The sequence below is a fragment of the Drosophila virilis genome, chromosome 5 (assembly GCF_030788295.1).
Source record: "Drosophila virilis strain 15010-1051.87 chromosome 5, Dvir_AGI_RSII-ME, whole genome shotgun sequence".
Lineage (NCBI taxonomy): Eukaryota > Metazoa > Arthropoda > Insecta > Diptera > Drosophilidae > Drosophila > Drosophila virilis.
In genome coordinates this window covers 13502041-13519827 of record NC_091547.1, presented here as the reverse complement: position 1 = coordinate 13519827, position 17787 = coordinate 13502041, and the positions used below count along the sequence as shown (strand labels likewise).

Sequence of the window (17787 nt, the reverse complement as noted above, 5' to 3'; positions counted from 1 at the left end):
GAACAGTTATTGGCTGCTGTCCATCCAGCCGGACAGGTAACTGGAGTGCGGATCCACGTGCGCAGGCGCGATATTTACGATTATTAATTCATTTTTCGCCTGTTTATTTGCGCAATGCGATCGCCTTGTTAGCCGCAGCTGGCATTGACCAAATTGGTTAATCCCGTCGCATTCCCAGCTTTCAGCCGTTGGCATTTCTGCCTCGGCACATGTCGCATTTGTCAGCCGGCCTGTAAATCTTGTCGAGAGTGAAAGAGAGTAGGAGACAGAGTCACAACCAGAACCAGAACCAGAGCCATTGCCAGATCAAACTGAAGAGGCGCATATCAATCACCGCTGCACACACTCCAATCAGAGCCGCGGCGGCGGCATGGATCAGTCGGAGACAGCAACTGCTCCTGCTCATTGATATGCCAGTAGATCATGCCGCCAAGTCTCTGGCCAGCTCGTTCTGCCTGGATAATCTATGTGTTCGCAACTAAATTTTGCAAGGCCCACACGCTAAAGCGCTAACTTGGCCGGGGGTCCAGCACATTTCGCCACTCGGCTGCTGATCGCTGAAAACTTGTCACTGAGCGCGCAACAATTGGAACTGATTGAAAATTCCGACTCTGAGCAGGCCGCCAGCATCTCAAAGTGGTTGTGGCTAAGCCAAAAACTGATACATATGACAACAACCAGCAGACAAGACAACAGTTGCGGCGATTGCTGCTGCTGTTGCTGTTCCTGCCACTTGCATGACGCTCGAACGTGTGCCGTGAGAGCTGCAACAGCAACAGCACCAGCTGCAACAACAACATCAAGGAGACACTGCTTTGGTTTCCACATGTTTTATTGATGAATTTCTGTTATTCATGCAACGATCTGCAGTCGCCGGCAGCGGCTTTACAGATGCCGAAAATGTGCACACAATGCGGCACATACGCACAGTGGGGCAAAATGCGCCTTCTATATACGAAATCAATTCAAAAAACAAACTTTCACGAAATCGAATGGACAACAATTTTAAAGAACAGCTTGAGATAAGTAAAGAATATCCTCGAGTCTTGTGTGGGAAATATATATATTTTTAATCTTTGCCCATCAATTAGATTAAGTCAATGTCGATTCTACGATTCAATTGTAAAGTCAAGTATTTAAACCTTTTGTCACAGTACCTATAGATAACTGAGGATTTGCAATTACCAGCGCAGGTGAGGACTGAGCAAGCGCAAGCGCAGTCGCCATCGCCAACTCCATTTGGGTCTACGTTTTCGGGCTCAGCTTCAGCTTCAACTGGAAGCCCAGTTTCAGCACAGTCCCAACTTGTGAGCAGCCGTCTCGGGCCTCCTTTTATTTATGATTTGCGAGGACACTCGAAGCATTGTGTGCGGATCGATTGCTACGTTTGCTACGCATCTTTTGGTATGCGCTTCGTGTGTGTTCCATAATTAAGTGAATTTAAAGCGCACTTCGGCGGTGGTCGCATTGTCGCCACCGTGGTTGATTCTGGCCCAGCTCTGGCTGTGCTCTGCGGTCAGCCAACTGTGGCATCTATGTGGTTGTTGTACTCATTTTTGTGTGTGGTTGTTTTGTGTTTCGCGTTTTTTTCACACATTTTCGGTGATCTTGAGCTTTGTTTATCGAATTTTCGTATTTATTTTCAATTTTTTTAATCTCATTCCATGTACCCATTTAATGTTTATGATGGGCACATCTGGCGTATGCGTAATAACGCAAATTATACCGTGGCTGCATTGACAGCACACATACACACACGCACACGCACACGCACACACACACGCTCACACACACTAACACGGCAGTTAACGATTATCGCGTGTCGAATGACCGCTTCGACTTTTTAATTTGAGTAAATTGTGCTGTGCACTTTAAGGAAAATGGAAAAAAAACAAACACAGCAAACATCGCCCATCTGTTGGAACTAGCTGAATATTGCCATTTGGAAGAGTGGCCAACAAAAAGGAGCAAAAAGCCAAGCGCACAATCCGAAATTTGCCGCATTTGCATTTATCTACGTCATTGGCAGTTTCTTCGCTTTATTTCAATTTTCTATATTTTGCCGGCGCGACAAATAAACTAAGTGCAAACTCACGGGCAAATGTGGGCAACTGTGCAGCCCGCCCCCTAACTCCTCTCACCCACTAAACCCCCAAGGCCCACCACGACGGCGACAAATAGAATTGACGTTTAATGGTGTCCAATATGCAAGCCGCGCGTGCTGAATACAGTGGCGGTCAAAAAGAAGGGTTTGTGAGACTTCTCGAAAGGCATTTTGCAAATTACTGAAAAAGCCAAAGCATACAATATTTTTATATGACTTTCAGTTTAATTGTTAATTGATCATTATTTAAACATATTGAATACGGCCACGATTTTTGATCTGCTGCACACTATACACACTATGTAACGCCACGAGTGTAAACAGGGTATTGGCTGCGTGCGGCTAGCAAATGTTTTTGGCCATTGCATGCCTTGATAATCGCGCTAAAATGATGACAAAACTGCTGCTAGTTGTGGCTACAATTTTTAATTTTCTAAATGCATTCAGGCACACCATTCGCCAGCTCCTGTTCAGGTGATGGTGCGGGTGTAACAAATGGAACCGAAGCCAAAACTGAAACAGAAAATGAAGTGGACGAAGGCCGAGGGCTGAGGGCTGAAGGCTGCTGCATACACGAATGTGGTGAATGGATGGTTACGAGTGCCAGGGCCAGGGCTGCTCAAATATTCAAAGCGACGCAGGAAAAGAAAACAGCAAAAAATGAAACGCAGACACAAATATAACGGCACTTGTGGTCGACAATCGACAGGCCCACGCAGGCATATGAAATATTGGGCAGACAGACGGAGAGACAGACAGAGACAGAGTCCATAACAGTTAATTATCGATAAAGATATTTCCGCTCGTACATTTGACTTTTTATCGCTGCCCAACCAATGCCAGACAGTGGCGTCCCAATCGATGCACACACACAGACACACATTATTTCTTTGCTGGTGGATTTCTTTGAAGTGGCCCGTTCTCAGGCTCTGGCAGCAGACACTTTGCCTAACCGCGTGCGACTGCACTTGATTCGCACCTCATAAATCAACGGATACAAAATTCGAATTGAATTTTGCATTTCAAAGAGCGCACAATTTGCATATTTGTTGCCTGTCTATTGAAATTGAATTATTAATGCAAATTTCTGCTCCTACTCTTTCTCTCCATTTTAAATGGCAAAATGGCATTCGTTGCGAATCGTTAGCTCCTGGGAAAAGTAGTTTATTAAATCATAAATATCTATTTTCAAATTGCAGATTAACATTTTTTTTATATTTTTTTATACAGTCCTCGCTTTAAAAACATTTGCTGGAATTTACACAAATTCAACAGCAAGATACAGATAGATAAACTGTAGAATTACCTGAATGCTTCCAATTAAAACAAATCAGTTAAATTAAATATAATATAATATAATTGACAAAAACTCATGTCAGATACTTGTCAAACCTTTTAGATTGATATGGATAGCTTGGGCATATGTACATTTTATATAAGGAATACTTCGACAAAGAAGTTTTAGGCTTTAATGTATGCTTTGTTTCAGCATAGTTCAAATTGTTCATCTGCTCAGCTGAAGAACCCGATGAATTATCAATAATGTGTGCTTCAAACTATCTGATGTGCATAATTGAAATGACCGCGATGTTATTTAAAATTTACAGATGCCCGCCAAATGGCTTCTGATTAGGCAGCTTCTAAAGGAGCTCAGCTCATGTTTCTCATGGGTTGTGATTCGTTTAGCTATTTCCTTCGCCATTTACACATGCTGCATAATTAATTATATTAAAAGCGTTAACTGGCAGTCAACATAGGCATCCACACACTCACACACACTCACACTCACTCGCACACGCTCAGAAGTATCGCTACAAAATAGTTAGCATAATTTACGCATTTCAATAAGGTCGATAATTTGATGGCTCAGTAGTTCGCCAAAGGTTAGAACCGGATGCAAAGGGATAAGCCAAAGAGTAGCAAAAGTTAAAGACATTGATGTTGGGACCAAAACCCAAACACACGGACACAGATACAGATACAGCTACAGCTACAGATACGCAGATACTTTCAGCAGCACGCATGCAAAGATACTTTTGTATTTGTACTCCTTGTGGCTGTATCTTTGTCTGTCTGTAGCTTTTATCGATGTCTGATATTTAACCTCGATATGGTATTTTTATGGTCACACACACGCACACACATGCTCACAGATGCGTGTGTGCTTACAGAAATAATCAGTTTAAAGATGAAGAAATCGCAAACAAAAAAAGCTGCCAAAGTTGTTTTTGTTGTTGCTGCTGCTGCTGCTGTTGCTGCTGCTTCTCCCGGTAAAAACAAAAACAACAACATCGACTAGAACAGTTACGAGGTATTTCCCTGGTCCCAGCGGCATGACATTGAATCCCAAAGCAACCCCCAGCACACACATACGCACACACGCACACGCACGCCCAAAACAAACAAAACTCTGCCAAAAAAGCATCAGCCCCCCCAACCTTACTCTCATACCATACTTGGGAAGATTCATTCACGAAATGAACGCAGGCAAAGCTCCACTCAAAAGATACGGAAATTCACTCAGAACTCACTCGAAATGCTGCTCACTTTTGCATTAGCTCTCACGCTCGCTCTCGCTCTCGCTCTCTTGGCGAGGATTCTGATGGATAAGCGAAAGTGTTTTCAACAAGTTCCATACTAAGGTTTTCTCTTCCTGCCAAAAGGATGAGCCACAACGAAAACGAAAGCGTAACAAAACACACAAAAACACAAACAACAAAAGAAACAGAGCATGGAAAACCGCCCTCAAAGTCTATTACAAAGACCCAAAAGCTATGAACTCTCAACAAAGACGGCCAAAGACGTTCAAGTCCAAGTCCAAGTCCAAGTGCGATTTTGATAAGGATTGTGCCGACGCGACATCGAGACGGGTGGCGGGAAATCTTTACAGCACGCTTGGGGTGCTCCATGGGGTTGTGGTTGCGGGGTGTTGCGGGTGTCTGTGCGTGCGCCGCGAAGCGTGCAGCGCTAAGCCGAGAAAGAGCATAAATAAATAAAAGTTCCAACAACAATAGAAAACAGCAGTCGCAGCAGCAGCCCTGAACCTGAACATCAACAAAATGGTGACGTCGGCCGCCATCTTTTGCCTTGGTGTGTGTCTGTGTGAAAAGTGTATGTGCGTGTGCGTGTGCGTGAAAATGCCATGGAAATGGCGCCAAAGTAAGTTTTTCGCAGTGTCTTTGTACGTTTTGGACAGTGATGCCAATTGTATCGCTACTAAAAGTATCTAAGTCGAATGCTAAAAACTGCTAAAACGAAAAAAAAGAAGCTAATTAGCAAATCAATACAATTTTGTTAAGATATATATTTTTTTGCCTTGAATGACCAGAGTCCATATTGCTTTCCTTTTAAGCGAAGTGCATTTCTCTGAAGATTTCTGTTTAATCTGACGTACAGTCACACCAGAGCGCTCTGACAGTGCTGTTAAGCGGCTTAAGTCCCTCGCCTTTTACAATACTGGCCAGTTAAATCGAAACAAATATCTATGCACGCATTGCACATTTCAGCTATTAACTGCTGACAATCTCCGAAGACGGCCGCATTTAGCTCGAAAACTGCTAAACTGGCAGCATTGGGCTCTGCGTGTGTTCGTGTCTGGCATAGCCATTGACTTTATGCGGCAATAAAGTTGAAAATTTTGAATATTATCGTTAGTGAAAAATTAGCGCCAAGTTGCCCGCAGCGGCTACAAGGCAGAAGGCAGGTGGCAGGAGGTGCCACTCACCTGTGCCGTGGCGCTGCTTGGCGTGCGCCACAAAACGCTTTCGGCTACATTCTGTTGACGCCTCCTACTACTGCCACAGGCTGCCAGATAACATCACCGACAGCTCCAAGCCAGGGCCAGAACCCAAAGCGATTTATGCACGTTCGTATTCATCATTAAATGTTGTGCGAGCGATGCAAAGATAAAGCTCAATTCTCTTGTTTCTGTTGTTGTTGTTGTTGTTGTTGATTCACAAATTCGCAGTTAATCGTTGGAGCATTCATGAAACTCCAACTTGGATATTCCCGGCGGCTCGAAAGTTTACAACCTGTTCGTATTTATTTCAATTTTAATTCAGCCTAGTGCAGAAGTCTGTTTATTTCGAATTAATATTGTTTTTTTAAAGGGAGATATTGTTCAAATATTCATGATTTTTTTATATTATATATAAAATTTACAAAATGAACTCTATATTTTCTTTTCTTTAACTTCAACTGGCTTCAATCGAGTTGAGCTGAAATTTAAAGCTGCTTGGCAATGTTAAGTAGCCCGAAACAAGCAGCTATTGGCAGCTCCTGGCCAGGCCAAATATGAATGACCAATTATGCACTTCGTTGGCTCTACGTGCTCCAGATGCCAATGGGTCTGTGGACGCCATTTTTGCCCATTTAAGCTGGCCATTTTGCTGGCCAGGCGAATGTCATGTGCGCGCGTTTGATGATGCGTAGCTTTTCATTAAATGAAAATTTCGCGTGGCCAGCAGCCAGAGGCAGGAAAAAGTCGAAGAAACTTTGTTGCCCCACAGCCAGGACGAAGATGGAGACACTTTGATTTATTGGCAGGACGCGCGTTGAATTTTTAATTGCCCAGCCGGAGTTGGGCCACAAAACGGTCAAACAGCAAAGCAAAGATGCGCTTCAGGATCCGAGTAACAAAAATCCCAAGAAATCCAGTCCAGATTGAATTGAATCAGCAAGGATTCTCACAGTCCTTGGCATATGCAAATGGGGAAGCCTGCATGGGCCGCGCATCGCTCTGGCAATTTATGCGTCCTGTCAGCATATTTGAAAACATTGTAATTCAAGCGTGCGAGTTTGAGAACAAGTCGCTGCCCCTACTCTACTTCCGAGAAAGTCAATTAGCTGCCCATATAGAGGCTGGGCTAGGGCCGCGTCGGGGGTGGCTGCTAGAACAAAAAAATTAGTACCGTGAATGAGCCGTAAATGAGTTAACCTATTCCCAAACAAAGCAGCTCTCAATATCCACTCGATACGTATTCAAATTTCAATGCCGACAACTGCAGTTGCATCTGTGAGGGTCTCTGTGTAACTCGATATTGTATCTGACAGATACACGGCGCTGCGTCCCTCAGGGAACGCCGATGGCCGTGTTAATGATGCTGCTCATGTTGATGCTGTTTGTTGTTGTTGTTGTTGCTGTTGCTGGCACAGTGGATAAAAACAAAATACAACACGCACATCTGTTTCCATTCCCGGATCCAACTACGGCTTCAACAAGTTCACAATCAGCTCGCGCGTGGCCCAATATGCACACACACACACATATATATATATATATCTGTATATATATATATATACATTATTCATAGTCCGAAATGTATGAAGTTCGTTATTAATTGTGCCCAATGCCGCACTCAAATTCTCTGATAAGCCGAAATAGGTCTGGCATTTGTTACTCTCGTGTATTTTATCGAATCGAAATTGAAATTTCACATATTGAGTATGTCAAATTTGTGTTTTGCTATCGTCAAATATTGTTTTATATATGACCCATAAAAATGTTTTTAAACAGTCTCAAGAAATGCAAATATGCAAAGTCAAATGCCGAATATGCTAGATACAATATTTTCCTGGTGTTTGCCTGGTGTTTGGATGATTGCGAATTGGATTTTTCAGTTAACAATTTGTCTCTAGCTAAACTTCGAAAAATGAAGTATTTACTAGGTATCAAAATATATTGATAAATCTGCTTGTTTTAGTAAGGGTTTGCTAATACCTTTCGAATAGATATGCCTTGGGTCCTTCAATCCAAATTTGGCCAGATATATGCCATGTGATCCAGGCATATCATATGACATTTCAAGCTCAGGACATGCACACCTTTCAACACATCTCAGACTCGAGAGGATATCCTCTTGAACTACACTTCATCAGGACAACAATAAACAAATTTATGGCACACCAAACGTGTGCACATATGCACATGTGCCTGCGTGGATCCCCACAACTCCAGAAGGGAGACGAGAGAGAGAGAGAGAGAGAGAGAGTGGGCAAGAGTGACACGCCCCCTGCACTAATTTGTCCAATTTGTCGAGTGAAGAAACAACAAAAATGCCTGAAAAAAGTACTGAAAAAGTAGCTGCCAATTCGGCGGGGCGACCCCTGCAGCGACAAAATATTATTTCAGCAAATAAAATCAACAGGAGACGCATAGAGGGAAGGGGGATGGCTGCAGGCAGTTGGTGTTGTATATTTTACCATTTAAATGCGCGACACACGGGTGTCAATTTCGAATATCCTGCCTGCAGGACACACATAACTGTCACCCCGAGTCCAAGCCCGAACCGAGCGCTTATCGCACGCTGCGCCGCCCGCGGCAATTGCTGGCCCGAGCCATGTTGGGGGGGGGGGATGCAAGTGGATTGACTCAAGCCCAAGGCGAAACATCTGCTGCAAAACGTGGCAGCCGTGGCCAGTGGCAAGCGGCAAGTGGCAACTGCAAAAGGCGCAACCGATCATTAGCAACTAATAAAAGCCGCCGCAATCTGAATCCGGCCTTGCCCTGTCGAGCATTCGAATGTGCAGCGACAAATCATTTTCCTTTTTCATTATGATTAATAATTATTAACTAGTTTTCTTAATTGTTTGTGCTTGCAGCTTTTTTCTTAAATTCTTCTTGAAGTGCAATCAGAATTGCCTCAAAAATGCTGGCAATCCGCGAGACATGAGAAGATTTCAGGTACGTCTCAATTTAAGTTTAAGAAGAAAACAAGCCGTGTCTTCGAAGAGGAACAACGACTCAGCATATCTGGACTTTTATGATTTAGATTAAGAATTATTTAAATCGTTTTCTAATGTGGCCATTTTCCGTACTTTTGCCAGGTCGTCATCTCCACCCAGGTGGCCGTGGACGGACCACTGCTGGCCATCTCGGACAACATGTTCGTGCACAACAATTCGAAGCACGGACGCCGCGCCAAGCGACTGGACACAACGGAAGGTACAGGCAACACATCCCTGTCCATATCCGGTCACCCCCTAGCGCCCGACAGTACCTACGATGGTCTGTAACTAAATTCCAATTAACCGATCAGTTAGTTAGTTGTTAGCTCTTTTCTCCCCTAACGGAGCTTTCATTTTCGTTTTCATTTCGATTCTGTAGCAATTGGCAACTCGAACCCGTTTCTTGATTTTATTCTCCTGTTCCTCCTCACGTCCACAGCCAAACTAATCCTCGTTTATTTCCGCACCGTTTGCAGGCCTCTACCCGCCGCTGCCCGTGGCCACGCCCTGCATCAAGGCGATATCGCCCAGCGAGGGCTGGACCACAGGCGGCGCCACAGTCATCATTGTTGGCGACAATTTCTTTGACGGATTGCAGGTGGTCTTTGGCACAATGCTGGTGTGGAGCGAGCTGATCACATCGCACGCGATACGGGTCCAGACCCCGCCGCGACACATACCCGGCGTTGTCGAGGTGACGCTCTCCTACAAGAGCAAGCAGTTCTGCAAGGGCTCGCCCGGACGCTTTGTCTATGTCTGTAAGTAGAACCTGTTCTCCATGTCTGACTGTTAGCATGTCTAAGCTTTCCACCGGTTTGATTATGCCGTTCAAGCAGCACTCAACGAACCTACAATCGACTATGGCTTCCAGCGGCTGCAGAAACTCATACCCAGGCATCCTGGCGATCCGGAGAAGCTACAAAAGGAAATCATTCTCAAACGCGCAGCAGATCTTGTCGAGGCGCTCTACTCCATGCCCAGGTAAGCGACAGCCCTAACCGATCTTCGGCGGAAATCTCTAACGCCGCTCTTGCTGCAGCAGATCGCCCGGCGGTTCCACGAGCTTCAACTCGTACGCAGGTCAGCTGGCGGTCAGCGTCCAGGATGGCACCGGCCAGTGGACCGAGGACGACTACCAACGCGCCCAGTCGAGCAGCGTCAGTCCCCGCGGCGGCTACTGCAGCAGCGCCTCCACGCCCCACAGCTCGGGTGGCTCCTATGGCGCCACGGCAGCCACCGCCGCCGTCGCAGCGACTGCGAATGGATATGCGCCCGCACCGAATATGGGTACGCTGTCATCGTCGCCAGGCAGCGTATTCAACTCCACGTCAAGTAAGTGCCCCCACCCAGACTTGAGTCCTGCCAGCAGTATGCCCTTCCCTGCATTCTAAGAATCGGACTCCGAGCTTAATCTGTTTCCGTATTGGGTATCTGTAATCATTGATGAACATTTTATTGAGAAGAAGGTGAAGTGAAGCAATCCTGAACCCAAGTCGATGTCTAGGCTACGCAGATTCGCAGCCTTTTGCGTTCCTTTCTTGCTTTTACTTGTTGGGAATTATAAGCGTCAAGCAATGAACAAATTATAATCTACATGGTAAAAGATACTTTTACGAAATATATTGGGGTCCCATCCGAACTTTGGGATGTTCTTGAATCGTCCCGAAGTTTTACCCAGCATCCTTTGAACAACGCTAAGGAAAATGTTAGATTGATGATGGTTATTTCCAATTATTTTTTTCGCGCTTAGTTTAGTTTTATTTAAGCTCTGTTTTACCCTACCCATACAAACACCTACTCGAAAACTGACTTCCCACCACAAAGTGAAAGAAAATTTGCTCAGCAAGTGCCTTTTCGACATTAATCCCCAACAGTGTCCGTGTCGACGCCTTGGCATTCGGCCCTCGTGCAGCATCACCATGTCGCCGCCGCCCACCCGCATCATTATCCCCATCCGCACCAGCCCTGGCACAATCCCGCCGTCTCAGCAGCGACCGCGGCGGCCGTTTAAGCAACGCAGACAACGAGGACGAAGCAGAGCAACGGCAACGGCAACGGCAACAACAGCACGGAGCTTGGAGCAGCTAACAGGCCCTCACACACGCACACACACACACACACACACTCGCGCGCACACTTACATTCAAAGCACAACCTTATCGGCAGCCAAGCAGAGACGCCCCCAAAAACAATCATTGATTGGCGCCTCGCGTTGACAATGGGCAGCTCCGCTGATAACACTGCATCCAACTCCAGCGACGGCGACGGCGACGGCGACGACTCTGATGAGTGGGTGTAGCTGGTGATTGGGATTCCGCCGTTGTGTCTCTCATAAAACACATCCACCACAACAACAATAACTGCCACAACAGCAACAACATCAACACACAACCAACACTTGTTTAACGGTATTTATAATTTTTTCAACACTTTTCTCATATGCGTTGCACAGCTTCTTTTCGAATATTTCCAATATTAACGGTATTTATAATTTGGCGTTGCACAATTCCCTTTCGAGTATATCGAATATTACAAATATTTCGAATAATAACGGTATTTATAATTTTTTCTAAGAGTTTTGCATTTGCAACACAAAGTTACATTTTTTTCATTACAATTTTAAGCATAGCCAAGTTTTCAACCAACCAAATGTGCTTAAGGATAAGGTAGACAACCAGCTTCACGAACCAAATACTCTGAACCGCCGACGAGTATTTTGGGGTTGGCAGCCCTGGTTAATATCACTGTGAAACCGACATTTTAATTCGGAAATCCCTCTTAAGTATGCTACAACAAAAATTGCGATATCGAATCGAAATCGAAATTCGGAACATAGATAATCCAGTAAATGTTCGATAAGCTTAGCATACCATGAGGCGCACAATTTAATTTGAATTATTAGCTTATGTAATTTTCTTACATCAACTTAAGATATTTTCGGATAGTAAAGAAAACTTTTGTTAGGGCGACTAGATTAATTTTTTAAAACAATTTCAGATATGAATAAATAAAATATTATCATGGAAATATTTCAGATGCTTTAAGTTTTTTTTTAAATTAATTTTAAATTAGTTGTCGTGAGAAATGCTTTAATTTGATGACGCCACAGCGATTAAATTAAATTAAATTTTAAAAATATATCGTTTTTTTTTTACTTGCAGGAGTCAGCAGCTTGAGTTTCAACCCATTCGCCCTGCCCACCTGCAACACACAGGGCTATAGCACCAGTCAGCTGGTGACATCAACCAAATAATATTATTATTAAGGGAAGCTGTTGGCCCAGGCTCCGAGACCCGCTCCAAAACGAAATAAACAGAAAGACGCTCGACAGTGCAATAAGCGATGAAAATGTTTCCAAATTCAACAATATATAAAAATACACTAATATATTTATTGTATAAATATGCAAAAATGAAAACAAGTTGTTTATTTTTGATTGATTACTTTTTATAAATGTCCTTGTAAATTACGAAAAAAAAAAAATCTCATAAAATGTTTTAAGTCCATATCAAATAACAGAATACATATGAATAAAACAGCAACTCATATCATACGTGGACTGCGGCCCGCTCTATAAACTAAGATCTAAGATAGTCCGGTGTCAATAAACGGAACCGACCCGTTCTTTACGGATAAATTCTTGTTAAAGTCCTGGCCGGTTCAGCTTGTTGCACACCTAAGATTTGCTTGATTAATCGATATATGTACATATATATATATATATATATATATATATATATATATATATATATATATATATATATATCAAATATTTATTGGATGTAGTTATCGGAACTGTGAATAGAACAAAATATACCCATTTACATACACACCTATGATAAATACGATGATGATCTGAAAGTCATGCGAAAATAAAGTTAAATCAATTTTGGATATATCTAAATGCTTGTATACGAAAATTAAATACCAAAAACAAGATACACAAATTAATATATATATAAACATATATTATTTATTTGGAGATCGATGAATCAAATTATATTTCCAGCTCATATCTCTCATATCATTTTCCGAACAAATTTTGATAAACTCACTTAGAAACTGTGTCGAACTGGCAGAGTAGACGAACCATAATCAAAATGATATATACCTACAAATAACAATTTAAAAATGTAATAAACTATAAATAAATAAAATATGATTGGGCTGCTAACGAATAGCTAATTATACCCGAAAAAAAAAAAATAAATTAACTCACAAATACTTATCAAAGTTTTGGCATATGGTGCACTTAATCGATCCCATCAGAACACACAGCTAGTAGGTCTAGAGTCCCTACATAAGAATTAACACATCCGCTACTCAAAATCGAAGATTAATCAACTACCGAACATTTGTTGACTAGAGATTAAGATTAATAAACAGATACATATAACAAAATATAGATGATATTGGGGGTGCATATACTTAGTAAGTTTATTGTTTATTACTCGATCTGTAGGGTTTATTGTATTGATATTGTATTATATATGCGTATTTCTAGAGACACGTAAATCTATTGACAGCTAAATAGAAGCAAAATAAAATATAAATAATAATAATGCATTATTGATACAAATCATATTTCTAGTTGTAAGCATTGCGTAAGCCACACAAATTAGCTCCAGAAATCGATTTGTAAATTATACTTCTAGTAATGCTCTCTGTTTTGTAAATCTCAACAAGTTATTTAAATAAAATTTATTTAAAACATAAATTAACTAACGAAACCAAAACTTATTTCACTCATTATACTTCCCAGTCCCGCCTCCGCCGGACGTGTACTCATTTCCCGGAATGAATGCCTGAATCACTAAGAGCATCATCTAATACGATATTTGCATTGATCTATAGAATTGTAATACAAGAGTATATTAAATATCCTTGTAGACATATGCTAACAGTTTTGCAGAATTGTGAAGCCCGTTATTAAACGAGAAAGTACGGATATATTCGGCACGCCGAAGATTTCAAAAACTTATAAATATTGGTTTCTATCGAATCAACTTTATAGAGCTATACAATATTGTATTGCGGTCTTGATAAGATTGGTAAATATCGGATATCTTTTTCAGCACAGATCTTATAGTTAATATATTTAATATATCCGATGTAAATAGGATGTTGCATGTATGTGAGAAGAAAAGTGAACCTAATAAATGTCGAGCTAAATTGAACGACCGATCGCTTCCATCAAAGAGAGAGATATTCCAAAAAACAGACTGTTTTCTAAAAGATCTATGAGAACCAAACAGTCAAGGACAAACAGTTTAATATACAGAGATAGACACTGATCAAAAGCCGAAACGATTAGCTACTATAATATCCAAGACTACAAAAGCTACGAACTACATACTTCTTCTACCAGACAACTCTTACTCATGCTATAACATATTGCAGCTTCTGACTTAACACCGCTAAGGTATCCGTATCCAGATTTACATAATTAAACAAAGAATATATTGAATATGGTAAGTGTAGCATCCAGAAGAAAACCTACTATTCTTATTTCGAAATGTTACAGTAGATTTGAAAGAAATATGCAAGTTATTAGAGCTTAAGTAAAGTTATACCATAATAGTTATAAGGAGGAATCTACTTTGGAGGTCTTAGGTAAATTTATTAGCGTTTTGTAAGAGTTTTGCATTAAATATTTGAATACATACATACATGCTAAATTATCAATACGAATTCGTCTCAACATATGTGCTTATTAATTATATGTTCCAACTAAGAATTGCAAATGGTACGTTAACAAACGTACATATAAACATTTTAGCCTATATGAATAGTTGTTGATAAGATAAATGTTACAATTTTTGTGTTTGTTTTTTTTTTCTCTTTCTTTCTTTTGTTTTGTTTTTTTTTTTTGTAGTGATTTCTGCTTCTTCTTCAGCTTGGGTAAGTTTAAAATGATTTATGTATATCCGTAGTTTTTAGCTTGTTCTATTATTCAGTTTTAGTTCTAGTCTCCTCACTCTCTTTGTACAAAATTTCATGGATTTTCGAGCGGACGTAAAGCTTACGGCTGACCGACAGCTGTCGCATTATGGGTACCAGGCTTAACGCAAAATAATAGTCATCATCCTTGAGCTGCTGCTCCTCCTGTTGCTGCTGAATAACGTAGCTTAGCTGCTCGCTGACCGTGGTCAGCCGTTCAATGGATGTTTCCAAGTTGTTTTTCAATGTTTTTGCAGCGCTTGTGGGAGCTGAGACCACGGTAGCAACAACTGGATTGGTTGTTGTCCTGTTGCTGCTCACCACGGTGACTTTTTCGCCAGCATCTAGCATTTCATCCTCGACCACTTGTATGGGACTGTAGCAGAGCGGATCCTCACTGTATATAATGTCCTTGATGTCCTCGCTGACCTCGTCGTTTTGCTCGTACTCCTCCCACTTCTGGGGCAGCGCACCAGCTATGGATGCATGCACATCGACTTTTGGTTTCGCAACCCGAAGCGGCTCACGCACAACTTTAGCCTTGGCGATGCGTGAAGTTTTTTCTGAAAGGATGAAGTGTAAACACAATTACAGGTGCGCAATACGATATATATAAATCATATGTCAATAAATTGCCGGCTCCCAGCTGTAAAGCAGGGCTGGGCGTCATCGTTTTGCGATAGTTTCCAATTGGGGACAGTCGCGCGGGATCGATAGGTGCGTCAATAGGTCAATAAATGTTGTGATAAGCACTGCATTTGGCATACCTTTCTTTAAAGTAATAACTGCAGGTCGGCTAATTGGGCGTTGTTGTATGGGATTGACCAGCACCTCATCGGCGTGCTTGTGCCTCAAGTGTGTCCACAGATTGGTGGTGTTGTTACCCTTCAGGTTGCTGGCCATGCCACCACGCGATATATTATTGCCGCAATAGCGACAAACTGCAAAGTTTTCGCACTCCTCATTGATATCGTAATGCTGCCAAACACTGCTAACGCGACCTTTAGGCATTTTCAAATGTTTTTTTTTACAAAATAACTTTCTCAATTCTAATTTTTTCCCACAAAAACGCAATAGCGATGTTAGCGTTGTTGGCGCCGGTGTTGGAAAATTCAGGCGAGAAACAGTGTTGCGAAACGACACGTTTCAATCAAGCAAAACAAAGAAAATAAATAAATCTAAACAGCACAAAACTAAATCCTATAAATTATAACAAAACACTGAACGACACATTTCCACTTTTATAACCAATTAATAAAGCAACATCCTATGCTGGGTCACAATTATTCGACAACCTCTAACACTACTACTTATTCGCAGCTCGAATACCCTCAGCAGACACCATGGTGCTTTTAAATGAAAGAATCAATTCTAGTATCCAGAGTCGATTTGACCAATTCGACTGGATTGACACAATTATCTAACCAAAATGCAAATTGCAGAGCACATATCACAGCACTAGGACAAGCGGTGGCGATGACAACAACAGAGCTACCCGCTCTGAACACGCGTGGCAGTGTGAGGGGGCGTGCGTGAATATCAGATCCAAAACTTACCGTTAGTCGTGTGCAAGCATCTATGGCGCAATAGACTGCCAGTTCCTGTTTTCCCGCTGTACGACAAAAGATCGCCACAGGTTTTACAACAGGCATACGGCTCTATTCGATCATCACAAGACACCAGGTTAAAGAATCGCCAAACGCAGCTCTTAGCGTTTCGAGGTTCCACCAATTTACAGCGCTTGTCACCCGATTTCAGAAGACTTCTCAATTCCGATTTCTTTTCGACGTGCATTGTTGCTACTCCTATTCAAGCGGTATCAATAGAAAATATGTAAAAACCAAAACGTAAAATGTACTTTGCGACACGCATGTCACGATTTTTAGTCACGCACAAAACCGTGTTGCAAAGCACGACAGTTCAATTTACGCAGAATTGTTCAACACTGGCATAGAAGTGCACAAACATTGTGACGTCACAAACCATTATTTTACAACAAGTATTTACAGTTTTAAATAACAAACTAAACGGCACTAAAATTAATTCAAATTCAAAAAGGGACACAGAATAGAACTAATTTGTCATTGCTTATAAAAAATAAAATATATATATACATATAATAACAACATAACATATGTATGTATGCAAATAGACGTGATTTTATTAAGCAGCAAATAAACAAAGTAGCAATATATTCTAAGGGAACTTTGAGCTTAGAATGCTTAAATAAAAGGTCATCATCGCAGTCAGCTAAGCTCAGCTATAATTCAATCATAAGTTATTAATGAGAACTTTATTTCTATGATCTGGTTACGTATGATTCATGGGGAGCTCGCTCAGATAGTATTTTATATAAAATTACTATGAAAAAAAAGGTGTTGCATAGTCATTTTATGAATTTAAGGAAAAATGTTGAAGGAAAGATAATGTAAAAACAATTGGCCTCAAATCTTTCAATATAGTATGATTCACACGATTCATATTGACCATCTTCCCACCGCGAATTTGTGGCGGCCAGTCGATTGGCAACCGATAAACTTTAAACAAGCAGCTGATGCTTCCAAATATAAATAAACGCATCTTATTGGCTACGCGATGTGGTTGCATCGGATTAAAGTATATTAGTAGTAGCTTAAAATTGATTTTGGATATAACCTGCGACCAGCTTCAATTTATTTAAAGTCGGTTCTATATTTTCTAAGTGATTTCGTATAAGCCTTAAGTCTGCCGCCTTAGCGCCGATTGCTTATGGCGGTTGGCCGATAGACATTACATTTACAGCTATTGCAATTGGACTCAATTGTTTCTAACTGTTTCCTTTCAGTATTAAGTAACGAACAAATATATTAAACAGTTAAGGTAAGTGGCTAACCACAGATACACCCAGATGATTTATTTGATAAGTCATTTCACGTATTTAGAAATTCTGAAAATAATACTGTGCCGCAAACCAATCCACTCGATAAAAGGTAATGACTCATGAATCCACATAATCCATCTCAGCATTGTGTTTCATC

The 17787-nt window shown here is 41.5% G+C and overlaps 2 protein-coding genes across 10 annotated transcripts in view; one reads left to right on the top strand and one right to left on the bottom strand.

Annotated features, from left to right (window-relative positions):
- kn (EBF transcription factor knot) overlaps positions 1-13641 on the top strand; it is a 30931-nt gene extending 17290 nt beyond the window's left edge. Inside the window, exons 6-12 of one of the 8 annotated variants that reach the window (XM_032436270.2) lie at positions 8705-8786; positions 8930-9047; positions 9307-9588; positions 9664-9811; positions 9870-10162; positions 10705-11238; positions 11992-13641. In XM_032436270.2, the coding sequence (XP_032292161.1) occupies positions 8705-8786; positions 8930-9047; positions 9307-9588; positions 9664-9811; positions 9870-10162; positions 10705-10841 (1060 nt within the window). In that variant the 3' untranslated portion in view covers positions 10842-11238; positions 11992-13641. Of the gene's footprint in view, positions 1-8704; positions 8787-8929; positions 9111-9306; positions 9589-9663; positions 9812-9869; positions 10163-10704; positions 11239-11991 lie in introns of all 8 variants that reach the window. The other 7 variants (XM_032436272.2, XM_032436267.2, XM_032436268.2 and 4 more) reach the window with 7 other exon arrangements.
- A 785-nt stretch (positions 13642-14426) lies between these two features.
- BEAF-32 (Boundary element-associated factor of 32kD) lies at positions 14427-16665 on the bottom strand. Of its 2 annotated transcripts, none has more exons than XM_002050049.4 (2): positions 16327-16665; positions 14427-15333 (listed from the first exon to the last, which is right to left on the bottom strand). In XM_002050049.4, exons 1-2 carry the CDS (start codon positions 16562-16564, stop codon positions 14780-14782), a joined length of 792 nt encoding a protein of 263 aa, XP_002050085.2. In that variant the 5' UTR covers positions 16565-16665; the 3' UTR covers positions 14427-14779. The 2 variants fall into 2 exon arrangements, with proteins under 2 accessions (XP_002050085.2, XP_015029282.1); XM_015173796.3 differs by lacking the exon at positions 16327-16665 and adding an exon at positions 15538-15921.
- Positions 16666-17787: the final 1122 nt, after the last annotated feature.

Excerpts from the sequence above, each read along its gene's own strand:
- BEAF-32 (XM_015173796.3), bottom strand. The coding sequence starts at position 15,781 with ATGCCTAAAGGTCGCGTTAGCAGTGTTTGGCAGCATTACGATATCAAT. Across the intron at positions 15,334-15,537 it reads AGTTATTACTTTAAAGAAAG|AAAAAACTTCACGCATCGCC; the intron begins GTATGCCAAATG and ends TCATCCTTTCAG.